The sequence below is a fragment of the Trematomus bernacchii genome, unplaced genomic scaffold (assembly GCF_902827165.1).
Source record: "Trematomus bernacchii unplaced genomic scaffold, fTreBer1.1, whole genome shotgun sequence".
Lineage (NCBI taxonomy): Eukaryota > Metazoa > Chordata > Actinopteri > Perciformes > Nototheniidae > Trematomus > Trematomus bernacchii.
The window spans coordinates 6,853,337-6,880,798 of record NW_022988050.1 but is presented as its reverse complement, the minus strand read 5'-3'; the positions used below and the strand labels follow the sequence as shown (position 1 = coordinate 6,880,798).

The following is a 27,462-nucleotide window of genomic DNA, read 5'->3' as shown; positions in this document are numbered from 1 at the left end:
AACTCATGAAGCTGAACCTGCCAGACAAAATGTAGATAACACATCATTCCAGTAGGCCTTAACGTCTTTATCACTGAGGCTCGCTCAAAGTGCACTAGATGAGCAGACCGCGTAAGAAAACTGAATGTTTTCCACGGCTGCCACAAGGTTTGTGCCTTGCTTATATGAACTTGTTGTCCATATCTAAAGATAAATGAAAAAAAAACAGTTGAAAAAAATCTTCTGCAGTGCTGGCAATCTCTGGTAGAGCTTCATTATCTTCTAATCACACTCAATATAAACACAATTCAAACTTTCCATTTCAAACATGATCACTTTTGTTCTGTTTTGGTATTTCTGATGTTTTTGCTGCTGTTGAATGTGGTCCTTTGGAGCTGATTTAACCCATGCAGAAGGTTTGATAAAATGTCAAAAAAACACCTTGCAATTCATCTAAAAATAAAGTTTCTTTCTTTGCTCACCACATGCATTGACCATCCTTTAAACTAACTTGACAAGTCCTTTCCTTATTCAACATGCTTATTCCTTTCGTCACTTCCACTTCATTTTGCAGTTCTTGTTGCACCTACAGTTCTCCGTTTGACTTTGGTGTGGGGTCTCATGTAACTACATCAAATTTCATCAAAGCAGCAAACCACTTCTAGAGCAACCCACACTTTCTGAAAGCGGCCATCTTTAACATTCCTTAACACAATCATCTATAAAAACTCCTCTTATCTACGCGTCTGTTATCGCAGCATCTTTACTAGATATGGACGTCTGGACGGTGTTCTGGAGAGCCGCCGATGAGGAGGAGGACGAGGTGGTGCTGGACTTCTTCTCCATGGATTTGAAAGATGTGGTGGTCTTATTTTGGACGGTCTTGACGGTCTTCATCCTCTTGACGTGGAGCACCTCCATGGCGTCCATGTTGACGCCTTGTTTGATCTCCTCGCTGGTCTCCACCTGCTCCGAGGCCTCCTGCTGCTGCTGCTCCATCTGCTGCTGGCGATGAACCTGAAGAAGGGTGTGGAAAAAGTTAAAAAGGTGGATTTTTGAAGGCCCTCTGTGTTGGATTTAAATTGTTTAACCCATTTAGAAAATACTTATTCATCAGAGTCATGTTCCCCTCACCATCATCATGTGCTGATAGTTGGCGATAGCCTCGTCAGTGGTGACTCCCTCAGCGAATCCCAGCTCTGCAGCCCGGCGGGCCAGCTCGGCCTTATGGGAGCCGGGAGGGGTCCAGCCCACTCCTCTGGTCCAGTTCAGGTCTGACTTGTAGTTCACCTGCAACAGAGAGCAACAACTAATTAATAAATCTTGTCGAAATGAGCTCACAAGACAGGGAATACTTAAGTATACAGTAGTGGAGTTATCTTCACACAACCAGTCTTTTTAAGCTTAAACTCTACCTTGCCCCAAGTTATACCTAATATATATATATAATTCCAATAACTTGTATATAGACTCGTACTGCACTATTCCACATCATAACTTTATTTCATTTTTATAACTATTATTATTTTTGTATTGCTCATGCTCTTATTGTTATTATGTTATTATGTTGCATTGTTGGAGAAGCCTGTGACATAAGATTTTCAACTGCATAATTACTCTGTAGCTATGTCAGATTGACAATAAAGAACCTTGAACCTTGAACCTTGAGTTTACTGTATGTCAGTTAGTTTGTGGCATACAGCAAATTAAACAATTACCTACCTACACATCCAGCAGCTGCTAACCAAAATTAGCTATCGCCATGTAGTCGTGTTTCTAGCCACCTGATAAATGTCCAAAAAAGTGAAGCTCCATTTTTGGTCTCCACCAAATCCCCAAGAGAGGATCTGGTAGATGCTAAATGTTTCCCTATTTTTACCAACTAACTACATTTGTCTGTAAACCATCAGTTTTTTCAATGCTTGCTGCAATCAAAAACTTCACAGTAGGAATAATATCAACTAAAATATGAAAATATTAAATAACATATTGACATAGGGGTTTCTAAGAGCATTTGAATTGGATAAAAATGCAAAAAAATGTAGATCCATTATCATTTATTTTTTCTTCAGTGGTCCATATTGGCAAATGTTTTAATTAATCAACTTACTACAGTATATTGCCACAACCTGGCAACTTCTTCCTAAAGGGATGTATTTATTTAATTACATACTGTCATATTGAATGATTTAAAGTTTTTGTTTTGTTTCACACATAACGTCAAAAAAGGGAAATCAAATAATGGACAATGGATGTAAAGAAAAATCCACTTCAAATCTTGTTCTACAATATACTCCATGTGCATTCTGACTCACGTCGCTCTGCAGCTTGTAGGCCTGCTTGGCGTGCTTGACGTTGAGTTGCTCCGAGTCACAGGTGTAGTCGTGGAGCTTGCTGCGGTACGTGAGGTCACTCGCCTGAGCCTGACTCTTTTTGGCATTCAGGAACTCGGGCTGGTCGGCGTGCATTTTGAAGTGTCCGCGGTCCTCCTTGGACTGCCGTTTGTACTCCAGGTTGCTCTGGAGCTTGCTGGCTGCCATATTGTGCACCATCTTAGGGTCGTCCTCCACACAGCGCAGCCCCACCTGCTGCCCCTTCTCCTTCACATGAGACTCTTTGTAGCGGAACTGAGGGAGGCAGAAAAACACAGTTTTAAGTTTAATTGAAGTTACTGGAATTAAATTTAGCTTTAGGGATTCTACCTCTAAATGCGCTTCCATAAAAATAAATGAAATACTTTGATTGTGCTCCATCCAGAATACTGGAGAAAAACTTTTCAAATCATTTTGTGCTATAAATAAAAAATAATAAATAAATAAAAAGGGGGCGATAAACATGACATCTTGGGAATTGCTGTAAATAAATTATGTTTTAGTACGTGGTGTAAACAATTATTTGAATTGTAAAGACGCCTAACTGTATTTCCCTGCATTATGATACGCTAAAAAAGGTAATAAATCCTAATGTGTTCTTCTAAAGGAGCTTATCATTCAACTCACGTCACTAGCCATTTCTCTGGAGGCCTTCGCAGTTTGGAAGGGAATAGCATCCAGCCTCAGGTCATGGCCAGACGTCTTCACCTGCTCCCCAGACGCCTTGTAAACTTTCTGTATCAGAGAATAATTAAAAAGATGATGTTAAACATTTTACAAAAGGGATATTGGCATGTCAATGTGGATTTGTATGTGCTTGTATTTAGGATTGTGAGAAAGTATCCTTACATCACTAATCTGCTGGGCATTCATCCTTGCTCTGACAAACTCTGGGTCATCAGAATGTAAAGTGTACTTATGCATGTCGTCATTCTTTCCAGATTTGTACAGCCTCTGCAGCGGAAAGAAATGAGCAGTTCAAACAACAGAAATGTAGATTGGGACTGAATTAAGCGATGATAATTAATGTTGATATTTTCAACCCACCTCACTGTTCTGTTGATAGCTGGCCTTAGCGTGGACCATATCAGGAGAGTCGGTCACTGAGGTGAACTTTAGGCTGTCTGGCAGCTGACGATACTTCTTCTGCAGGAATCAAAACCACACACACTTTAACAGAAATACAGATGGCTGAGATGTTGACAAATAATAATGCTAAATGTACTATAGATAGATGTCCTTTTTTTCATTCTCACCCTGTTGCTGTTTAAACTACTGAATTTCCCCACGGGGATTAATAAAGGTCCATCTTATCTAATCTTATCTTATTTTTGCATTTTGTTCCGAATATTATGGGACTGGTGGGGCACGGGTCTTAAGGCCTCATGATTGTACCTTTCAAATCCTTACTACCCTTTTTTGGACAAAGGTCATGCATTTTAATTAATACCATTCCCCCCCTCTACTCACATCACTTAGGAGCTGTCCAGCCTTCTTAGCAGACTCCAGCTGAGGAGCACCCACTCCGTCCCAGGCCACTCCTTTCATGTAGGTGAGATCTGCCTTGTAGAGTTTCTATACATAAAGTAATATAATGCGTCAGTCAAGTTAATTATATTATGCATTTTCAACGTCCTCTTCGCCCCCCCCCCTCACCTCGCTCTGCAGGTCGTGAGCTGCTTTGGCCCACTTGACCGTCATGTCGTCAGAAGGTATGGTGTACTCGTGCAGTCTCTTCCTGTAGTCCTGCTCGCTGGCCAGGGCCTGGGAGTTCTTGGCCGTCACCAGGTGAATCATGTCGGGGGTGAGGTGGTACTGGCCGCTGGTCGTCATGGCGTCCTTGCGGTACTCCTGGTTGCTGGCCAGCCGGCCCGCCTGCAGGCAGTGCACGAGATACGGGTCTTCTGAGGCACTGACCCCAATGTGCTTCCCTTTTTCCAGCAGGTGGTCGTGTCTGTACTTGTTCTGCAAAGAAACATGGACAAAATATGTGTAGTTCTCTACGTCCAGGAGACAACTCACACCAAAACAATGTATTTTGATACACAGCACTACAGGATAGGTAGAATAATATATTATTATTTTAGGCAGAACTGTGCCTTTAAGGTTTTTTGTTTTGTTTTTTTAACTTATTCTTTATTAGTTATTTTCTCACATTGCCCTTTACATCCAATTGTACTCCAATTTAGAGGAATGGTTTCTTTAACAAGGGGTCACAACATGTATAAGGTCTCAAATCCCAACACATACAAAACAATTAAAGATGGGTTATAAGGTCATCCTACATATTACAATAATACAGTCCAATATACTTACGACAAATATCCATATACCAGAACATTTCAAAAATATAAATTCCTCATTTTAAAGAAGCCATATTATATCATTTTGGGGTGTCACACAGTCCAGTTCCTTTTTATGCAGCCTTAATAATCCTTCCATTATTAATCCCAGTTTCCTCCTATTACCTTCACCAATGGTGTCCATCTTTCTTTAAAAGTTTCCCTCCGTAATCGTAGCATATATGTAATTTTTTCCATTGTATAAATATTTCTTAGAATTGTCAGCCATTCAGCATCGGTGGGGGGGACCCTTTAAGGTTTTTAAAGTTCAGTCTGATCTTACCTCACTGGCGATGCCGGTGGAGCTCTTGGCAGCCTGGAAGGGGATGTCCTGCATGGAGAGTTTGTAGCCTTGAGCCCTCAGCGTGTGCCAGGACTCTCTGTACTTGGTCTGAAGCAGAGAGACAAACAACCAATGTAGATTAACCTTAAAATACCACACACTCTGAAAAAAGGCCCTGACAGTTTAGTGTACAGTGCACAGTTCACAGGGAATGTGTTCTACCTCGCTGAAGTTAGCTGCATTGATCTTAGCCTGCATGATCTCTGGTCTATCAGATGTTATGGTGTAGTTGTGCTGGTCGTTCACCCCTTTCTCTTTGTACAAACGCTGGGAGGAAAACATAAAACAGCTGTTAAGTATTGAAACAGTAGGATTTCTCAACTTCCTTGGCAAATAAAACGAAGGATATAATACTGGTGAAGGTTATTACTACAGAAATATAAGCTCAATGTCTCACTTCATTTGTGATCTGTCCACTGAGTTTGGCATGAAGGATGTCTGGAGAGTCAGCGACAGAGGTGTGCTTGAAGTGGTACGGCTGCTGGCGGTACTTTGTCTGTTACAGAAGAAAAAACTAAGTTAGTCTCTGTTATACTTATGTAGATTTCAAGGTGAAGTCACTTTTTTCATCTTAACAAGGAAATCAACACTTAACTTAATATATAATGTAGATTGTATGAACACTTAACAAATTAGGAAAAAAAAGAGATTTCCTACATCACTGATGAGCTCCGTGGCCCTCTTGGAACCTTCAATCGACAGAGCTCCAGTGGCGATCCAGGCTGCACCCCTCAAGTAGTTCAAATCAGAGCGATACAATTTCTGCAACAAACACACATACATAATAAAACATAGTTTAGAAAATTAGTAGGAGTAAGTTCTTCCTAAATGTTTATTAATAACCTCGCAAAGTAAAACACCCAATGTATTGTATTAAAATTCTTCGATAATCAATTACTCCTTGTGTGCTATCTATTACTTGCGTGGTGGCTTTAGATAAGATAAGATAAGATAAGAGGTACTTTATTGATCCCAAATTGGAGAGCAGCATAAAAGACTAAACAAAGCATTGCACATAAATAGAAATCAAAGAGTAGAACAAAACAATGCTAGAATTTAAACATCTCAAAATAGAATTAAAACAGCATTAAAAAGTAGAAAATATACAGTAGACAGTGAAGATGAAACATTTATAAAATCTGAAAATAAAACACTATTGAACGGCTTTAGACACAATATAGAGCAGGATATTATTTAAATTAAGTGTGTACGGAATGGAATATTAAATGAAATATAAATGTAAAATGTACAGTGTTATCGTATTATTAACTTACAATAGAAGCACTAATATTTAAACAAACATTTCAAAGTCAGTAAAGCACTGTATGTTATATCTACATGTAATTGATCAGTCATTGGTTAAAAAGGTGTAATTTACTGATTGATTTGACCACTTGAATGTCTGTTTTCTCACCTCACTCTGCAGAGCGTATGCTTTCTTGGCCGCCAGCACCTTCATGTCATCGGGCAGCGAGGTGTACTGATGCAGGGTCAGCCTGTAGTCCTGATCGCTGACCAGAGACTGGGCCTTTTTAGCGTGGGACACCTCCAGCATGTCCATGGACAGGTGGAACTTTGACATGTCCTTTGCAGAGTCCTTCTTGTACTTAATCTGGAGCGAGGCAAAGGGACAAGAGAACAATGATATAATATACTATTGGATTTGACAGTTTTCTGAGTAACAGTTCAAATGCACTCACGTCACTGTGCAGCTTGCTGGCATTGACAGAGTGAGCGATGTTTATGTCGTCCTGCAGTCCCTTCAGACCGATCATCTTCCCTTTCGTCTTCTCAAATTCTCCCCTGTACTTTTGCTAAAATGAAACATAATGACTTGATGTTAGGTGAAATGTATCAGGTATCATCAGTGAGTGAATCATTAAACAGAAAAAAGTTAAGAAAATATACATACAGTACAAGCGATTTGCTATTATTACCATTTTATAAACAGGATTTTTTGTATGATACTTGTTGTGTTAAAACATTAAATGCAAATTCTGCAGATAAATATTTCAAAGGCCCACATTGAAAACTATATGACACAAAGTTTTAAACTCACATCACTGAGGATATCTGCGGACGCTTTTGCAGACTGGAAAGGAATGGCATCCAGACTCAGCTTGTAACCGCCATCACGTATCTTAGTCCAAGATTCTTTGTAACAGCTCTGAAAAAGCACAGATGTATAAACTCAGTACCACATGGAGGACCTCACACACAGGCAGCTGAATGGATGGATTGATTCATTGGCTGTTTGATGGATTATTGTGTGTTCCCCGTGTGGTTTTACCTCGCTGATGTTCACAGCATTGAGTCTGGCCTGAACCATCTCCGGCAGCTCTCCACTGAGTGTGTAGTTGTGCTTCATGATTTCACCCTTCTCCCTGTACAACCTCTGCAAAAATGAAATACATTCCTCATATTTACAGTGTTGATGTGCAGTAGAAAAACATGCTATGGTTGGCAAAGCCCCAAGGTTTAGCAAAAAAGATCACAAGCAATGTACATTGTGACAAGTAATAATATTTGTAGGTGATTTTTGTTGCACACTATACCTTGTACATAAACAAATGTTGCCTGTACTTACATCAACAGCCAGTTTGTTGCTGAGTTTGGCTTGGACCATCTCCGGAGTGTTTTCAACACTGGTGTACTTCAGCGCACTCACATCCTGGCGGTACTTTTTCTAGATTTAAAAATATGGTGATAAATATCAAAAGAGATTCATAGGGAGGGAAGCCATAACAAAAGTGGTGCACATGCATCCAATGAACAATAGATGGGACAAATTGATCACAAATAATTCGGCTAACAAATACTACCTGGTCAAATTGAGCAAAAGGAAAATTGTCATTTTTTGTTGGATAGGCAAATATACAGTCAGTACAACACATAGACAGATCTGAATGTGCACAGGAGGAACTCGATGCTCTAGCCCGTCTGTCATCTCATGGTCTAATGTTGGTACACATCACTGGAATTACCCTAAAAATAAGTAGCTGCTCATTATAAATATAGACTGGACTTCTCCAGTCTGCACTGGATGTGTCATTGAAATATCTTTATGCACCTATAGCATTTACAAGAGATTCTTTGGATAAGAAGGTGGTTGCCACAAAGGGGCTTAGGAGGGAGATGAAGGGACAAAAGTTATTTATGATATTGTAAACAATTCTGACCTTTTGGTTGTTTTTTGCCCTCTATTTACGAATGTACAAATGTCTTTTTTTTTCTCCTACTAAGACATATCGTACCTTAGTTGTGAGTAAGAGGAAGCCCTCATTTTTGATGTGTGACAGCTTTACTAACTTGAATCAGCCTGGTCTCGTGTTATAGCCGCATGTAGTCCACGTACTTAACCCAGTTTCTAGAAAACCAGAATAGTCCGCAGCTCTTTAAATACATCGCCCTAAGCCATAAACCAAGATATGTGCCATCCTATCACTTTCTCATGCTCTCAGTGCTAATTTAACTATAAAGTTATGTAGTTATAAATACCTCTTTAAATAACATTTGCCTTTAACGCAATACCAGAACCTTAATTAAGGTTAAGCAACTGTTGCTGCATTAGCATTTAACCATTTCTCATTTTTTACTGGGTCATAGGGTTGGAGGTTACCTCGCTGAGGAGCGCCCCGGCTTTCTTCGCCTGCTGGACATCCAGAGATTTGGCGGCCTCCCAGCCAACACCCTTCATCCAGTTCAGATCTGACCTGTACTGATTCTAAATACAGACACAAACACAGTTTTCACATTTTAAAATCCTGTCGGGAATTGGTCATTATTTGAGCATGATTGAGCGTTATTCCTTTAACTATGATACTTACCTCGCTCTGTAGTCCATAGGCCTTCTTAGCCCAGGCTATGTTCATGTCAGTGGGCAGAGTGGTGTACTTGTGGAGGAAAGTTTTGTAGTTGGTGTCAGTTGCGAGGCCTTGAGCCTTCTTAGCATGGATGAGATCTATGTTCATCATATCCAGATGAACACTGAGGAAGAAATACATTTGAATTAAGAGTTTTATTCCTGATTTAAGGCCAGTTCTCGTTGTTTTATGTTGAAGCAGAGCCTCCTTTCTGTTGGGGGTAATTCCAACATGAAGAGATAGAAAAAACGTTTAATCTTACATTAACAACAAACATTAAAAAGGATCCATTTAGGTCAAAGCCTCACTTGTATTTGGTCTTAGTGTCCTCATAGTCCTTCTTGTAATTGCGGTCACTCTGAAGTTTGGTGGCCATGGCAGAGTGGGCCATCGCTGAGTCATCGCTGACGGACTTAATGCCAATCACCTTGCCTTTGTTTTTCTCATACTTCTCCTTGTATTTGATCTGCAAGTGGAACAACATGTTAGTTGTTTTACCAAAAAGCCAGGCAATGAAATAGCTCTTTATTTTTATGTCTTCACAAAAATATATATAAATGAATATCCTCAGGGCATTCATAAAGATGCAGACTGTTTTTAGCATAACTCACATCGCTGGCCAGTTCTGTTTTGGCTTTAGCTGTGAGAATAGAAAGAGAGTCCAAATGCAGCTCAAAGCCTTTTTCCCTCTGCTTCTCCCAGTTGCTCCTGTAAACTTTCTGTAACAAAAAATAAATCAATATTACCTTGCCTCATACACAAAGAAAGAATGTGGGGTCTTAGTCAATTAAACATCTAACCAAACATGAATTATAGTATATTATCAGATACATAAATAAGTAACAATCCTGTATTGAAGATTATATACACGTCCAAGTATTAGTTAGTTTTTTTTTACCATATATTTCATGCTCATTATGGTGTCATCCACTCATCTCACCCCACTAAGAAGGTCAGCGTTAGCCTTTGCTTGTTTGAAGAGGGGCTCATCATTTGTCATGGTGTACTGGTGTAACATCTGCTCTGTGTTTGCTTTGTACGTCAGCTGAAAATCAAAATGGATGTATTAAATGAGAGTGCACCATGAATAAATGTGAATGATAAAAGCTTTAAAGAGAAGGCCTTACGTCGCTCCGCAGTTCCTGGCTCTTCTTGGCGTGTGCCATCGAGATGTTGTCCGCCACCTGGGTGAACTTGATGCTGTCTGCCTTCTGGCGGTACTTAGTCTGTGAGAAAAAAGTAGGATTAGGTACAGAAGATATATAATATGGTGTTTTAACGAGTTAAATATGTACACAAAAATGAATAATTGTACTCACATCACTAAGCAGCTCTCCAGCTTTCTTGGCCTGGGTGATGTTCATACATCCATCAGCCTCCCAGCCCACTCCTTTCATCCAGTTCAGATCTGAACGATACTGGTTCTGTGGAGCGACGGAAAGTGTTATTAACCATGGGAAAATATCTTTGTTAAGCATTCACCTTTTGAATAACCTCCTGTTTCTCACCTCGCTCTGCAGGGAATAAGCCTTCTTGGCCTGCGCGATCTTGATGTCATCGGGCATGACGGTGTAGTCGTGCAGCCTCGTGCGATACTCCAGGTCGCTGGCGAGGGCCTGAGACTTCTTAGCGTGGCTCAGGTTGATCATGTCCAGAGGAAGGCTGTACTGGGCCTGGCCCTCCTTGGAACCCTTCTTGTATGCGACCTGAAGTGTTGATCATAAAAAAAGGTGCATTTTGAGCATAATATGCGTGGAAAGTAACATCTTAATGCTTGTAATTGTTGATCAAAATGACTTCTGCTTACATCACTGTTCATCTTGGACACGTGGAGAGAGTGCATGGTCTGGGAGTCGCTTATGTTGACCCCTATTGCCTTTTCCTTGTTTTTCATGTAGGACTCTTTGTATTTAATCTGAAACACATGCACAATTTATTATTTCCATTTGCAAGCTATTCATCTGATTTTATAATCCACTCTTTTGCTCAGACGTTATCTCTGTCTCAATACGTTTTGAGTAGAGGGTGTTTGCTTACATTACTGGCGAGGTCACGGGAAGCTTTAGCTGCTCTGACACTCAGGTCGTCCACACCAATGTCGCAGGCTTTAGACTTGCTCTTCTCCCACGCCTCCTTATACTTAATCTGAAGAGATACATTTGAAAGGTCAAGTTACAACTTAAAGAGTGAGACGTGCATTTTTAAACTGCAAAATCAGCATGTGTGTATGTGAGAAAGTGTGTTTACTTACATCACTGCACAAGGCAGCGTTAGCTTTGGCCGTTTTGATTTGGGGCAGATCCTGGGACAGTGTGTACTGATGTTTGGTCTTCTCATAGCCTTTTTTGTAGTTAAGCTAAAAGATACATAGAGTCAAACTCTTCAGTCAGCTCAGCATAACGTTGCTTTGATAATCAATAATCCTGTGTAATGCATGATTTTATTATACTTACATTGCTGACCAGCTGAGAGTTCTTCCTTGCCAACACTATCTCAGGTGTGTCTGTAGTTTGACGGTACTTGACCTGGTCGATGTGTTGCCTGTAGTTCTTCTGCAGTCATTAGGGAAAACAATTTCAAATTATAAAAGTGTCACATAGGAGAAATATTTGTACAATTGTAATGTCTTTCATATAAGGTAGTACATAAGGTAACGTACGTCTTTCAGTGGGTCGAGTTTCCTTTGGCTTTTGTAGCCTGGTGTGAGGGTTGCTGGGTAGTTGTATTCACCCTGCTCCTGGTCACAGCCTTGTTTATAGGAAATCTGGGATTTACAAGAAAACAATGTGTGTTATATTTACTGGCATATTACTTTTCATCATTTAATTATTGAAGATTACAAATAAAAATGTATACAGATCATGTAGTATGTGCTTTTTGTTAGCTATAGTGAATAATAGGTAAAGAAAAACCGAAATTGAAATGTCACAATAGCATTTGAATATCAAAATTGGATCCAATTCGAAGCAATTTAGCCCATTGATAATGTGCATACATCTATACATTCTATATAACTGCAAGATAAACAATACTTACATCACTAGCCAATGTCCTGGCTTTCATGGCATGCATGGTTCTCTTATCGATTCCTGAGTCTTCATAATGGCCCTTAATGCCGCTGGCGTACTTCTCTCTATATTTGTTCTTTTAAAAATAAAGAAAAACGAAGAAAAAATAAGTATCCCAAATTCTGGACCGGCCATTATTTCAACATAATTGCCCTTATGACATTTAAAGTACATTATGTTATTTAAAAGTTCATAAAAACAAAAAAGTGAGATATAATATGTAAATTGTCATACTTACATCACTTGTAAACTTGGCGACTTTAGCAGCGTTTTGAAACTGTGGTGTCTCACAGAAATTGATGCTGTGACCTTTGGTTTTCTCCAAGTCCTTCTTATATTCGACCTGAAAAATGACAGCAGCTGCTTGGTAACATTTTCTCATTTCATCATTGTCCTCGTTGTTGAATAGCCAGAGCTTTGCCTTTGTTATGTGCTAAATGTAAAGTGCCTGCCGTTAATCAGTCAGTCACCATCACTGACACTCCATCATTACTCAAGAGACAAACCTTTAATCCTAAATATGCTTTGCAGAGCTTAAAAATGACCGCATGGCACCATTTAACATGTCAGCTTCACCACTAAAATACACACGGGAAGGATTTTGTCACCTATAAGCATTCCAGCTCTAATGCAAACATTGTTCACAGACAAGTAAAAAACGATTGTGATATTTCTGTGATTGTCATATTCTCAAGGCTTTGCATAGTTGCTCAGGAGTGAAGCACTGTGTTCCTGTGTGAGACAACATTAGTATATGACGGGATGTCCCGTGGCCTTGGAAGTAAGCTGTAACCACACTGCAATGGCATGTTAGAGATGCCGAAAATGCAAGTAGCGGGACATCATATCTGCTCGGAAACTGACACAGTATATCCCATATTACAAGCTCTTAAACGCACACACACACACTGAGCAGCAACATTGAAAGGCTTTGTCAAAAAGCTGTGGAAAGGATAAAAAGCAGATGTAATGAATGAAGGTCTGCTGTTTGCCTTGAGAGCCTGACAATCGCTCACCTCGCTGACAAACTTGTTGATCTTTCGTGCGTTCATCAGAGTCACATTATCTTCGGACGTCAGGCTGTGGAAGTGCGAGGTGCCCTTCATCTTGTCCAAGTCCTTCTTGTATTTTAGCTGCAAAGGAATGAAGGATGATTGAGTGCATATGGGAGGACATCGTGTAATGCTTCTGTAGGACCAGGAGATTAGCGATGCACACACATGCACACATGCAAAGTCTAATTTAGTCTGTGTGGAAAGTTTGAAGAATGACAACATGCGGAGGGTTTGTCATTGTGTTCCCTCATCAATTCTGCCCATGGTGACAAGGCCATATGATGAATGAAGCTGAAGCCCTTACACTCTACACTCTGTTATGTTTTGACAGCAGTTTTGAAGCATTTAACATGGTTACACAATAGACACACAGGCTCCCTTTTTAAGACAGGCCAACCTTCAAACTACTTTAGACTCAAGAGTAAATTCTCAAGAAGAGCTCCCTCTATATCACCAATATGGAATTTACAGTCGTTACAAGAACGGCACTAAGTTTGTTTATTCTGGAAATGAATGTTGCTGACTGTCAGGTTGATACCCACATTGCTGGCATTTTCTTGAGCCTTCTTTGCAAGGTGATACCCAGGAGTGATCATGGCGGGGAAACTTCCTTTCCCTCGCTGCTGCTCATACTGCTCAGTATAGGCAATCTGCAAACAGAGAATAAAGGACTTGTCATTTGAAACATTTCGGAGTTATACAAATAAGTCACAAAGCACTGTACAGTATTTCATACAGGTTTTTGATGGGTTGAAAATAAACCATACGGGTTAAGGTGTCAATAATGTGGACAAATCATTGCGGGCCTGAATACCAAACGATGAAAACCTTAACAATAAAAACATGTGTCAAGGTGGCTTGGAGCTCTAAAATACACACCCTGTTTCCTCTAATTCTGAATTATCTATTGACAAAAGACATCTGTTCTCTCTCCCTACAGTATATTTTATGTTATTTACAGTCATCTACTAATTTAAAACAACAAGGGCAAATAAAGAACTTTAAACATTTGTTCTTAAAAGATACTTTACATTAAATTAAATGAATAAAACAGAGTTATTTCCTTACCTGGCTGAAATTCCCTGCATTTTCTCTGGCGTGGACTGCTTCAGCCATGGCCACCTCAGAGCTGGCTTTGCCCTTCATCTCCTGTTCATACACCTGACGGTATTTTATCTGGTAGGACATGAAATCCATTAGTAACGCATGATCAGGGGTCTGCAACAGTGGTTGCGTACAAGTGTATACATTTATATTGGCTACTTACATCACTGGCCTGCTCACTGGCCTTCTTTGAAATCAAGTATCCAGGTGTAAGATGTGCAGGAAAGCTACCTTTACCTCTCTTCTGCTCATACTCTTCTGTGTAGGCATACTGAGGGAAGAAAAGCAATGATCAGGCGCACAACTATCTGAATTTTAACAGTAAAAAACATTGTGATACTGAATTGGTCTTTACAGTGAAACACTAAGGTAGTGTATCATTATGTCTTAATAAAAGGCTTGAAGCTTACATCGCTAACAATTTGTCCTTGTTTTTTGGCCAGTAACACCTCTGGGGGGTCAACAAAAGTGGTGTACTTTGAAACTCTCTCCTCGTGTCCTTTTTTATATTCCAACTGCAAAACAAGAAAACAAAGACATTGATTTGGCTCATTATAAAGTCAAAATAACCAAAAAACAACGGTATTAGCAAAGAAGTTCACTTACGCTACTGGCCAGAGTATTGGCTGCCTTAGCAGCCTGGTAACCAGGTGTTATCATGGCAGGGAAGCTGCCTTTCCCTTTGGACTCCTCATATTCCTCTGTGTACTTCACCTGCCAAATAAGCATACAAATCAATCATGGCACTTGACTTATATTGATTCAAAGGTGAGTTTAATTGTATTAGATTTTTACACAATCCCCACTAATAACAATGCCCATTTATTCAATGAAAGACACACAACATATTTAAGTTTAATTATATAAGCAGGGATAAAAGGTATACTCACATCACTACTGGACTGTTGGGCCTGAGACATTGTTACTATCTCCTGGTTGGTCACCTGGCCTGAGTACCACATCTGCTGCTGGGAGAACTCAGACTCAGACTGAAAGGCCTGCTTAGAAAACGAGGACAGACCTGATTATTTCCAGCAATTCATAAGACAAATAGTAATTTACCTTTAATGGCTGTTTTAAAAATCAGGCATCCAATGTTGTCTACTTTGTTGATGCCTAACTTAGTCTCTGTGAGGTGATTGTAAAAAGTTGCAATTTACTTCAATGCATATAAATCAAATCCTAAACCAAATAGCAGTGAAGATAATGTTTTAACAGCGTCAGCCAATACAAATGAGCTACTTGATTTGTCTCCTACATGAATTCTGTAATCATACAGTTTCTAACATTTCCATTTTCTTACATCTTAATATTGATTATTTGAAATAAGATATTGGATTGCTGCACACAATAACTTTGATGTTTGCAAAACAAGGTAAACTGTGCAAGGAATAAAAGATAGGTGGGTTTGTTTGCTTTATACTAAACAAAATCCTATTTCAATGATCATAATTTAGGCTGGAGTGGAGCTTCTTTTTAACTTGTTATGGCCACTTTATCTACAGGGAGCTCACCTGGCTTGTCATCTGACTGGCTAGGCGAGCCTTCTCCAGCTCCACGGACCTCATGTCTTGGTGGAAGGTCGACATAAAGCGCTCACCATCTTCACGATACTTCAGCTACAAGTGCACAAAGATGACAAGCATTTAGCCATGGACCATCCGGCATTTTCACATGCACACATAAGTGATATTTTTACAGTAACCACTTAGGTATTTGGATGTATCAAATCAACGAAAAAACGGACAGATATTAAAATTGCTTCAGATCCACAGATCCCTATATTCTTATGTTGTCAACTTTCATACCAGACAGCCTGACACACATGCTTTATGATGAAGGGATAATATTTGTGCTGTTATTAATAAGTGAGATGTTCCAATCAAGACGTTGGACCTGCCAAGAGAAGATCCAGAGGGGAGTGATGAAACTCTGAGCTGTTTGCTAATGATCCCTTAGGCTGTAAAAATGTTCAAAACTAATAATAGAATAGCTTTATTGCAGGGGATACTTCTGTGGATCATCTTTAAAAGGCTCACAATGAACTTTCAATCAGAACTCAATGTTATGTTTGACATGAGCAAAATCTTACTCAATGAAAACAAGTAACTTATTCAAAAAAATGAGTTCTGCATGTTAACCAAACTTTTTTTTATGAGTGGACAAGGTTGAGGGTCACTCAGCAGGGTCTCAAGTCAGCCCCCAGATCAGGTATCAACAAGTTAAGTCCTTTATTTCTCTAATAGCATAAAGCAGTAGCTGATGAGCGTGCTAGCCAACTGCTAATATAAGCACAGGAGCTTTGCATGAACTCCTAGACACAGACAAGCACAGACAGACAGCAACAGGTGGCAGGGCAGAGGAGAGGAAGGGATGTGTAGCTGTTTTTCTAACGAATAATTTTAGACCCCTGAAGCATAAGAAGGGCTAAGCAGAGAGGGGGTTGTCTCGCCTCTGTCACAGGAACAGAAATAACCGGAGCCGTGCTCTCCATTCCACAACGCTGCCGTCACCCGGGACTCTGAGCTGTCCACCTCTCTGTCTTTCACCCGTAAAGAGGGAATGACAACGTTTTGATCTAAAAGTAATGAATCTGCTTTAGGTCAGATCTTTAGACTTCTGATAGTTTGCAGAATAATGGATCTGTGTCATCTGTGAGGTTATCAGTTGTTTTGTGTGATGAATTGAAAAGCAGAATTGTTTATTTCCAACTTTAATGGGGAATTTTAAAACAATGTCCCCACGTAGGTATATATAAATTCAGTTGTAATGCTTGCATACATCCTTTTTTTAAACCAAGACAATGACCACTATGAATAGCCATCTCATGACAAACAAATGATAAATAGCATTTCACTCATGTCGAAGACAGTGACTCATGTCAGCCTGTCAACAATGCACCTTGACTCAAATCAAGGCCAAAACATTTTGTCTCAGGTTGCTGCTTGTTTTTTTTTTGCATGTGACATCATCTTACCTCGCTGCTCGCCTTGCTTTGCTTCTTTGCATTGATGTTGACAGGGGTCTCATAGACGCTTGTGAACGTGTTGTTCCTGGGATTGTGTCTGCAGGGATGAGGTATGACAACATTGTCATTATTTAAATGACTACATTTAAACAAATGGACAACATGTTCACACCAAAATTGGGCTTAAAACACACTTTTTTAAATAATATTTTGGGATAATTTTCAAATACAAAGTTATATACATATCTATATAAGTGTTGCTGGTGCTTAGTACTTACACAGAGCAGTATGGCCTCTTCTTGTGGCTGACAAAGTTTTTGGCAGTGAGCACCATCTTACAGACGTCACAGTGAAAACACGCTTTATGCCAGTTCTGACAGAGGAAAAAACAGATCACATTATTTTAGATTTTTCTTAAAACTTTTATTATAATTTCTTAATTCAGACATTAGTCTTTATTATGTGGACACAGAAAACGTTTAAACCTTGGACAAGTCCTTTTTGATAAGACCATATTAATAAGATATGAGCATGGTCTTTAAACTGGACTCGCTGACTTGTTCTTAAATAGCTTTCATGTGATTGTAAAACTGTACACCTTTTGCTTTATCTCTTGAGTTTTAAAAGATTACAATTCATAGCACGAACCAGTCATAGATGTTTTTCATGCTGCTACTATTGCAGTATTTGTAGTGATCAGAATTCACTGGCACTCATATCAACACATGCTTGGATCCAGACAAAATGTTAAAGCCATATTTTGATTTTAAACTGTAATTTATGAGCAGATGATTATTCCATTATATCAGCTGTTAGGCACACTGAGCTATATGTTGTAGTTGGAGTGAAAAATTACCTGAAATAACTTGTTCATGAAATAAATGTAAGCCGTAAGAAGCTGATTTAAAAATATAATCGATATAAAAATAAGTCCAGTGACTCAGGCCCAAAGTTTGCACTTTATATCAATGTCAATAATGACGTACACACTTAAGTATTTCCAAATAGATTTAAAAACACTCGAAACACTTTGTGTGTGTTACCTGGTCAATGCAGTTGATCTTCTCGGCTGGGTAGACCACAAACCCACACCTGGCACAGGACTGCATGGTGAAAGCTTGTCCTTTTCCCAAAAAGCCTTCAGGAAAATGTCAGAAGAAGCAAACTAATGAGAAATGTTGTCAACTCTTTAGTGGAGAAACTGGCAGTGACTCCCGGTCAGTCGTGGTAGTGTGTCTCCGGTGGTGGTAAACTTAGCTCTGGACTGTGAAACTTTGAAAGTGTCCCTTACTTGACACCATGTCCCACAGTGGTCCAACCCCCTTGCATGTGCCATGCTAGGAGACTGGCTGAGTCCAGCTGTCTTTCTGCGGGAAGAGAGAGAGGGACAGTAAGGTCGGATGTCACTGCATATGTGTAATGATCCTGAGTTGGGAAAGCTGGTTCAACTTTCGGCATCTGGCATGACACAAAGACATAAAAACGCAATACCTTTTGTACTAATTTGACTTAGTTTAATTTACGTTAATTTGTTTAACTGTATGTTGACACTCAAAAAAGCGCAGGTACAAGAAGGCAATGTAGACAACTAAATAGATAACAAAGTTAAGTTATAATAAACATACACAAAATCAAAATTAAAATGTTTTGACCAACCTAAGGAATAATGGTGTCTGCAGTGATGTGCACAAATCCGTGTGCCATTACTTCTTGAGTTATTTTTTAATCTACCAAGATTTAAATACCTGTTATTTCCGCTCAGCTGAATGTGACATGTGTGAACTTGAAGTTAAAACAACCTAAAATATCAGCTTGTGAGTGTGACAGTGTTTAATCCTAGAACTAAATACGTGGATGCTTTATTCGGCAAAACTAAATTTGAGTGTTTTAGTGTCTCTGAGTGCTATAATAGCCATACAATAGTGTAGGGTTCTCTATGATAAATATAGATTAACTGTGTGTGCTGTGCTGTTAAAGGTACAATTTGACATAGGGAACACTTTTGTATATTCTGCTTTTAACAGTTGTTTATCAAACATACTGCTTTAAAATGGTGTGTTTCTTTCTCCCTTCTTTTGATGATTCAATGAGATAACTTAACGTTTTAATTTCTGTGTTGTGTTGTTTATAACTTAAAATGAAATGTGGGAGACCTGACGCACGGCTGTGACGTAGTTACGCACTCAAGACACTTCACGCTGAACGTACTTTCGCTTTCTCAAGTTTCTGGAGAGGAACAGAAACCAGGCGAAAACTTTGAAGAAGAGAGAGAGAACTTTGGTGCAAAGCTAAACTGACATAGCATATAACCCAAACAAGAGGGTAAGTCCATTACAACGTGTTCGTTAAGTAAAAACAGTTTTCGCTAACGAGTTGTTGGCGCTAAGCTAACGTAAATCAGAGATAAAGCTAACAAGTTGAAGGTAGTAAGTTGACGTATTTACCTAGTGGAATAGTGTACAGTAAGTAAATAACTCACTCCATATCGTTGCAATGTGTGTTCAAACTGCAGATGGCAGCTGGAGAACCTGCTGGGGAAACTGCACTTGAAGCTGAAGATGAGGAAAGCAAACTTTCCGGAGACGAAACAGACGCCAGACCTGACCGCAGAGGAAGATTTCTGCTGTTTGGAAGGTGACTTCCTTTTCATAATTTACTGAAGCTTTATGTGAGGATGGTCACATATACAGGACTGAGATGATAGTTTGTTCCATAAGCGGTTGACTTCACTTTAACAGAAACGATATGTTGACTGTAGTTTTCAGTTTCATTATTATCCCCTCTGCTCTTTGTGTATCGACATTTTTTACACACTGAAGTTAGAGCAAAACAAGTTGAGGGTTAATTTAATTTGTGGCCTGATATAAGTCTATGCTGGTCGATATTTTGCAAGGGATTCTTTCCTTTAGTTATGTTTTGTATGCCATAAAGAAGGCCTTGCTCATGACTTGAGTGTTTGACTGATGCAATCCTGTTACCCTTTGTACTCTAGGCTACTTAATGTATCTCTACTGTGTTTTTGCTTAAGCCTTTTCTTTCACTTTTAATTGCTTACCTTAATAGCAGCAGTATGTAGTTTGTGGTTTGTCCTTTTGACCCCATTTTCACCAACAAGAAGGAAGTGTGTTTTGTTTTGACAGCAAATTTACATATATTCTCTTAAATAGCGGTTTTGAAACTATTGATGTAGTGCTACACATCTTCCAAATAAACAAAATGTCATATATAATAAACATAATTTAATTACATATTTTATGTAATTACGCAAATATCTACACTGATAAAATATTTCATGTTTTAAAAGTGGTAATTATTTTTCACACGAGGGGGCCACTTATTTTCTCATAATACTTAACTTATCAACCCTTGAAAATGAATCACCCTTGATTTGACACAGCAACCCAGTTTTGAATAGCCTGTTTAGTTAATTGGAGCAAGAAGTCGAAGCTTTTTAAAGTCAAATGTGGGACTGATGTCAGTCCTTAAGTGGCTGCTTAAAATGAGATTGTACTACAGCAGAGTTAAAAAAGGTTGGATGTGTTCATTATTTGGTGTGTCATAGAGTGTGGGTCCTTTTTACAATGTCTTGTGTCTGACTTTGTATTTTAAAACAGTGACTCAGCTAACCTAAGAAAAAAGTTGCCTCGGTTTGTTCCAGTTTGCCTCACAAGGTGGCACTGTGAACCTTCTTAGTAGAGAAACATTTGTCAACTGTTTCTTCCAGACACCATTTTCACCCCTAAACTATATTTTGAAGCATAACACAACATAAAGAGGCCCCAAACATTTAATATTTTAAACAGGTAAAGTGCCTTTAAAAAAAATAGGCTACATTTTTTTTTTTAAGAAAAAACTCAACATGTTAAGAAATGATGTATGCCTAATCTGTTTAGGGGCGTGTTTTTTTTTAATGACCTGATAGCATACATTATCACCATATATAGAAACATTACATAAGACTTACCACCTTATCTTCAGGTCCAGTGTGTGCGTCATCTTCATTGGAAGAAGGTGTGACCAAGCATCAGATTAGCTTGTGTGGCTCCTAAATCAAGCCATCCCATGTGATCTGAAAAGGAAATCCGTATGATATTATAGATTGTAATGATAATTGTCAGTATTTTTGAACTGGTTGGATTTTGGCTAAATCTTGCTTGCTTGCAAGACTGAAGTGATTGATAGCAAAGATTTCGCTACCCAGAAGTAGTATGTGTAAGTGTTCAGCAAAGCAGCTTTTGTTTTAAATTATTAAATGTTTCTGGGTTGTACTTCTTACACATCCAGCTCTTAAGGTGAGGCAATTAGTCTCTCACGTACTGTATATCAGTACAGGTGGATTGTGTGCCTGTCAGCAGAGGAGCAACTTGTTGCCCTGTCTGACCTCAGCAGGGAGCAAGTGGAGGGGCCATGTGTGAATAGGCCTTTAGAAAGCACTGGTGTGGTGGCGAGGCTGCTGACTCAGGGGGCTCACAGTGCGCCGCCCCTGTCCTCAGCACCCGCTGGCCCAGTCAGGTGTCCATCCAGCACAGAGAGCATGTCAATATCCTAGCACACAGCCAAAAATTAAGCTGCCAGGTCTGGACTACCGTACTCTATTGGGGGAAAAAGGAAGAAACGAGACAAAACCAACACATTTCAGATGCAGAGTGGCGTGGTGCTTAATGACGAACCCAGGTAAGACGGACAAAACTGCCCGATATTCTCCTCAGCGTCCTGCTGCCATGTCCAGCCCACAGCAAAACAGAGATGCAGCTCTTTGCCCACCCTTGCACAATTGTTTGGTACAGTATGTTGGCACAATTTGCAGGTGGGAGGGGGGCTAGAAAAAGTTCTGGATCACATGTTTATTAGAATATGGCTGAGCTGCCTGTGACTGTACATGCATGAGACTGTAAGGGAGCCCTGATGTGTATTGTTCCTGTGCTTGAGTAATTGATGACTCGGCTCTTCTGGAACAAGCCTGGATTTTCTGAGCGCCCAATGGGCTTCTGTTGGCTTTGCTATCTGGATGCGTCTCTTAGAGAATGGAAATATGACAGGTCTGTGGGAATAACCTCTCATGGAAGATTAACTTCTCGCTCCATCTACATTGACATGGTTATGATTTTTTGTGAGCGTAAAGCAAATATGTTTCCTCTCTGACCGGATGGTGGATTACTGCAAATTTGGATGTGATATTAATTTTCAAAGTTATTTGAAAATGTATGTGCTCTTCTGAGTAAGTGGATCCGAGTGAGTCAGTTTCATGTGAGTTTTCTTTGCATTAGAAGTCTTGGCATTTACTTGTGTTGAAGCAGCGCTTATGTGTAGAAACATTTTGGTTTGAAAAACACTCTGTTATATTGTGTAACACCTAAGGGTAATTATTTAAAATGTAAGAAGAAGTGTTTTACTTTTGCAAGACGCTTTAATGTAAGATAAGAGTTCACATTACAGAGGGCTGTCCATTCGTTATTCTTAGATGCCTTGTTATATTCCTTTTGCTGTTAGAACTTGTGTTTTTTGTGCTCTTGAGTGTTTTTTGTAATGAAGGAATGAGGTTATAGGTGTGATGTGTTAAGGGCTTGGTATTCTTTTTGTGACAATAAGGTGTTCACTGTCATTAATATTGTGTTTCTCTCTGCCTCTTTTAGTAAGAAGAATAAGGATGGCCAGAACCGGGAACAGGACTACTCTTCTGAAAGCCATTACAGAATTGTTTCACCAACATTCCAGTATAAGATGAGCCACCAGCGAGTGGGAAAGTGCATCATCATCAACAACAAAAACTTTGATGAGAAGACGGGTACAGCGAACAAACACATTGTATTATAAGATCTACTTAAAAGATGGTGTATTCTAAGCAGTTTTTTCTTTCAAGGGATGAATGTACGCAACGGCACAGATCGAGACGCGGGAGAGCTCTTCAAATGCTTCAAGAGCCTCGGCTTTGATGTCTTCATCTACAACGATCAGACATGTGAGAAGATGGAGCGTCTTCTCAAAGAAGGTGAGTAGAAAAGTCTTCAACCTTTCTTTTATGTGGGTAAGTAACTATGTTGAATTAGTAGGATTTCAGTCGCAACAAATAACCATATAAAAACATTTAAAGAATATTCTTTTATCATTTCTAAGGGAGTGTGGTGAATGGGCTTCCTGCCTTTTACACTCGTAGTAGCTTCTAGTCAGGCTTTAAATGGTCATATACTCAATTGACAGTTTATCCGGTACTAGAATTAATGCACTTTAATTAAATGACTGCTGCTCACCACCATGAAAGTAATAACGTTCCTTATTTGTTAAAACAGAGAGGTGTTGATTCAACTTAAAAGTATTTTGACATGCTTCAGTTTATGGTGCTGTTCACTTGTTTTGTGTTACATTGAGAAGAGAGCTGGGTCTTATATATATTTTACTCACATTGATAGAAATGGGGTGGACAAACACTTCTTAGTATAACACATTACAAATCTGAATTAGGGGTGTTCACTCAGGAACAGTACTTTGGTTTCCTAAAACCAGCAGGTCGGCCAGTAGGTGGTGCTGTTGTGTAAGTCATTACATAAATCCTATGGAAGTTGCGTCAATTGAACCAAAAGTTTAAGACTGATCAGTGCACTCTCACGTCCATTGACTTAGTGTAAGGAAAAGATTCCTCTCAGCCCATATGTCCTTGGGAACACCAACAACCTTTCTTGTTTAATTTATGAAAATTACTTTTTAAAGGCTAATCGCTACATATTTTGTTCAGGTAGAAGTGATGAAAGTTGGTCAGTTACTTTCTCAGTCCAAACCCTTGATTTAACCACAGAATAGTTAGCATGAAAAGTATTTTCAAGGTCCTTTAAGGGTAAAAGCTATTTATTTAAGTGACTTGTTGAACTTTCCTCGACTATCAATATCACGCCATTAGTACAAAAGACACCTTAAAATAGAATTGACAGAAGTGTAATTAGCATTTTCGTGTTCCCTTGCGAATGATCACTTTCTTCCAGTGTAACCGTCAAGTTAAGTTATATACTAATTCAATAAGTTATATACTAACCCAATTGAAATGATAACAATTTAAAATCTTGAATAGAGTTATTTGAATATTTGTAACTTTTGATGTAACATTTTAAGAAATTTGATGGTACATTTAGCTGTAAAATTAAACCCTTTAAAGAATCTTGATTAACCAGTAAAGTGCTAAATAAACCCTGAGCGAACCAGGCAGCTACTGATATTATTGATTAATTTCTAAGTTTCATAAGGCCTGAGCCGAGCTAAGAGCTGAGTGTTTGTGTGTGTGTGTGGGTCAGCCTCGGAGGAAGACCATAGTGACAGCTCGTGTTTCGCCTGTATCCTGCTAAGCCATGGCGAGGAGGGCATGATCTACGGGACAGACGGAGCCATGCCCATCAAGTCCATGACCTCATTGTTCAGGGGCGACATGTGTAAAAGCTTAGTCGGAAAGCCAAAACTCTTCTTCATCCAGGTACGGAGTTCTGAAGCCTTTTACTAATAAATGACGGTGTGATATAAAAGAAAGTGTGGCAGATTTGTCGAAAAAGTCACTTTAACAGTTCTTAAAGTGAGAAGTCAATGTCTTTTAGGTGCTCCCCACGGACAGATGATAGCTTTTGTGTCAAATCTTGCCCGCTTTTAAAAACAGTTAATTTTTAATTGCTTCACCAGGTCATCGTTGAGAAAGCTACTCAGGATCTCAATGAAATGTCATTTCATTTACTTCACCAGGCTTGCCGGGGTTCTGAATTTGACGACGGTATACAGACAGATTCGGGTCCGCCCAACGATACCCTGGAGACTGATGCTAATCCCAGACATAAGATCCCTGTGGAGGCAGATTTCCTCTTTGCCTACTCCACTGTGCCAGGTAAATATCAATAAATACTTGACTTGTGTATCTGTCACACACCTGTGCTGTGGTTTCAGTGCTGACTCATGTTGGTGTTGCAGGGTATTACTCATGGAGGAACCCAGGGCGCGGCTCCTGGTTCGTCCAGGCGCTCTGCACCGTCCTCAACGAGTTCGGCAAGCAGCTGGAGATAATGCAGATCCTGACCCGGGTCAACTACATGGTGGCCACCAGCTTCGAGTCCTGGTCCGAAGACCCCCGCTTCAGCGAGAAGAAGCAGATTCCCTGCGTGGTCTCCATGCTGACAAAAGAACTGTATTTCAACTGAGCGCACTGTATGACATCACAGACTGACCGACTGTTTCAGGTACCGCCTTAGAGGTCAAAGCATTCAGGGATCATTCAGGCCCAGCAGGAGATAGTTGGGCCCGAAAAAAACAAGCATTCATGTGCTAATGGTGAAACTTCTTCCTCTTCTTCAGGTTATTCTTCGGGAATAAAGGCGTCACATTTGAACTGATCTTTTTTTGACAGGCATGTGAAATATCAATGTTATTCCACCAGCCCGGAAAATGTGCTGCCACTTTTTGTGGGTTGGGGGGAAATCATAACTGAATATGTGTCTCTCCATTTTCCAGCATAGATTTTGAAAGGACGAGTAGAAGGGAAAGCTTCAGGCTCTTGCATTTATTACATGAAATGGGTTTTGAATAACTAAAATAATTTGCATTTAGGGTTCTGAGAGGAGTCTCTCCAGAAATAGATTATATCCTGTCTGAGGCAGTCACCATTACAACGTTGAATCCAGGTGAATGTTTAAAAGCCTATAGAAAGTGTATTGAATACGAAGTGAATAGAGTGATAGATAAAAAAATCCTTTGATTGCCATAGGAGAGATGAAGGAGCCTCTGGAGGGACATCTGGAAAATGGATCAGATCATTTTCAGCTATTTGTGTTTCCACGTTTTCAGCTGTCAATTGTCAGAAAAACAGACGACAAAAAAGGCAACACTCCTCTGAGCAGAAACGTGACGGTGCTTTTGCCAAAGGCTCGGTGTTTCCGCCTTCCTAGCGCGTTTCTGTTGGTAGCTGCATGCTGGCATCCTCAGGTTCTTTAATGTCCCAGGAAGTGGGGTAATGTAATGTTAAAGAATGTCATACACGTACTGCTAGGAAGGTGTGATCTTTTGCTGTGTAGTGATTAGTTCTATGAGATTTTGGGTCAAGTGCATAGTAAATAGTCCACTCCCACAAAGATTATTTGCAATTAGCCAGTTTTTTCTCTGCCTGATGTTAAAGACTTTACTTGCTTCTTTTTTTTTTTAAATCAGAGTAAGTTAAGTTTGTGTATTTGCATATCATCAAAATGACTGTCTTTTAAGTCAGGGTCCAACAAATCAGTTTATGAATTTCCCTTATTTAATCTTTAAAGTTAGACATTCCTTTTTAATAACTTTATTAAATAATAATATACATGCTGTACGATTGTTTACACTAGCACAAGAACTTGAGAATGTCAAAAACTGTGTCGTAAATTTGGGAAATATAGTGTAAGGCTGGACTAGGGCCCAAAGCACAAATGCCACATCATTTCACTGTATATTAGTGTTGTACACTGTCATAACATACACTTCATCCTGGTTACAGTTGCCAAGCAATGTCTTCCTATTATTTTTTTAGTAGATCTTTGAATTATAAATATTCAAAGACCCAAGTCAGAAAGAAAAACATATATTATTTTTGAAGCACTTAGTGCACCCTGCCAAGTTTTTTAAAAACAACACGGCTTCATTTAGTTATTTTCATTGAGCTATAGGGTAGAATATAATATTTTAAATATTATAGACATTTGCTGATGGTCATTACAACTTACACAAAGTTTGTTTCTGCAATTACGCTGTGTTATCGTGCCAACGTCTGTCAATCACAGAGGCAGCTATTACTGGTGGTGATAAGTCTGAACATACACAATCCACATGTCCGCAATACACACTCTCATTGTTGCTGCAATGTTTTTACATTATTCACATGACTGCATGTGTCAGTGACGTTGGGGAAAAGTTCTGCAATATATCTTGATTTGTCATTTTATTTTCCCTTTCACTCCTTGTATTTTGTATTATTTTAATCACACTTTTCAATCATATTTCTAGTTGTGTGATCAGTAGTGGCTTCAGTTAGAGACACGTCCTCTTTATACCCAGTGCACTTGTCCAATCGAGCGATGTGGTGCCTAACCTGTGCTGAAAGGAGTGTTTGCTCCACTTGTTTTGGATTGGAATTTGAAAGAGGGAAAATTATTTCTTATGGGTACATTTGAAATGCTTTCCAGTGTTAAATGCTGTTGTCCTCAGGAATATATTTTTAAAAGATTTGGAAAAATGAATGAATGAATGAATTACATTGAAACTATAATCTGGCCCATTTTTCTTTTCTAATTTGGGGCACTATCTTGTTTATACAATCTTCAAAACAGAGGAATGCTTATGTAAACATTTGATTGTATTAAACATAAAGACTTTATTCTCTAA

At 39.3% G+C, this 27,462-nt stretch overlaps 2 protein-coding genes across 3 annotated transcripts; one reads left to right on the top strand and one right to left on the bottom strand.

Moving 5' to 3' along the window:
- Nucleotides 1–331: 331 nt before the first annotated feature.
- nrap (nebulin-related anchoring protein) lies at nt 332–19,657 on the bottom strand. 2 transcript variants are annotated; one of them, XM_034119898.1, is made up of 44 exons: nt 19,574–19,657; nt 18,138–18,461; nt 17,373–17,467; nt 17,104–17,191; nt 15,641–15,745; nt 15,017–15,127; nt 14,733–14,840; nt 14,537–14,641; nt 14,290–14,397; nt 14,091–14,198; nt 13,565–13,672; nt 12,984–13,100; nt 12,206–12,310; nt 11,936–12,043; nt 11,559–11,663; nt 11,353–11,451; nt 11,151–11,255; nt 10,937–11,044; nt 10,707–10,814; nt 10,408–10,605; nt 10,219–10,323; nt 10,027–10,125; nt 9,840–9,944; nt 9,511–9,618; nt 9,208–9,365; nt 8,864–9,023; nt 8,656–8,760; nt 7,624–7,722; nt 7,327–7,431; nt 7,096–7,203; nt 6,737–6,850; nt 6,451–6,648; nt 5,694–5,798; nt 5,434–5,532; nt 5,199–5,303; nt 4,977–5,084; nt 4,008–4,316; nt 3,822–3,926; nt 3,399–3,497; nt 3,201–3,305; nt 2,979–3,086; nt 2,295–2,606; nt 1,114–1,269; nt 332–996 (listed from the first exon to the last, which is right to left on the bottom strand). In XM_034119898.1, exons 2-44 carry the CDS (start codon nt 18,201–18,203, stop codon nt 718–720), a joined length of 5,409 nt encoding a protein of 1,802 aa, XP_033975789.1. In that variant the 5' UTR covers nt 18,204–18,461; nt 19,574–19,657; the 3' UTR covers nt 332–717. The 2 variants fall into 2 exon arrangements, with proteins under 2 accessions (XP_033975789.1, XP_033975790.1); XM_034119899.1 differs by having other exon boundaries at nt 718–996; nt 15,017–15,124.
- casp7 (caspase 7, apoptosis-related cysteine peptidase) lies at nt 19,273–27,462 on the top strand. The gene is made up of 7 exons (XM_034119901.1): nt 19,273–19,416; nt 19,607–19,728; nt 22,728–22,879; nt 22,955–23,083; nt 24,375–24,550; nt 24,811–24,949; nt 25,033–27,462. The coding sequence occupies exons 2-7, from the start codon at nt 19,607–19,609 to the stop codon at nt 25,257–25,259; spliced, it is 945 nt and encodes a 314-aa protein (XP_033975792.1). The 5' UTR covers nt 19,273–19,416; the 3' UTR covers nt 25,260–27,462.

Bases quoted from the DNA above. Each gene is read 5' to 3' on its own strand.
- nrap (XM_034119898.1), bottom strand. From the start codon at position 18,203: ATGCAGTCCTGTGCCAGGTGTGGGTTTGTGGTCTACCCAGCCGAGAAG. The intron at 6,851-7,095 runs GTGAGTTTAAAA...GTTTCATTTTAG, and splicing joins CCGCAGATATCCTCAGTGAT to CAAAAGTACAGGGGAGAATT. The intron at 3,306-3,398 runs GTGGGTTGAAAA...TTTCCGCTGCAG, and splicing joins GCTATCAACAGAACAGTGAG to AGGCTGTACAAATCTGGAAA.
- casp7 (XM_034119901.1), top strand. From the start codon at position 19,607: ATGGCAGCTGGAGAACCTGCTGGGGAAACTGCACTTGAAGCTGAAGAT. The intron at 22,880-22,954 runs GTACAGCGAACA...TTTTCTTTCAAG, and splicing joins AAACTTTGATGAGAAGACGG to GGATGAATGTACGCAACGGC. The intron at 24,551-24,810 runs GTACGGAGTTCT...TTACTTCACCAG, and splicing joins CAAAACTCTTCTTCATCCAG to GCTTGCCGGGGTTCTGAATT.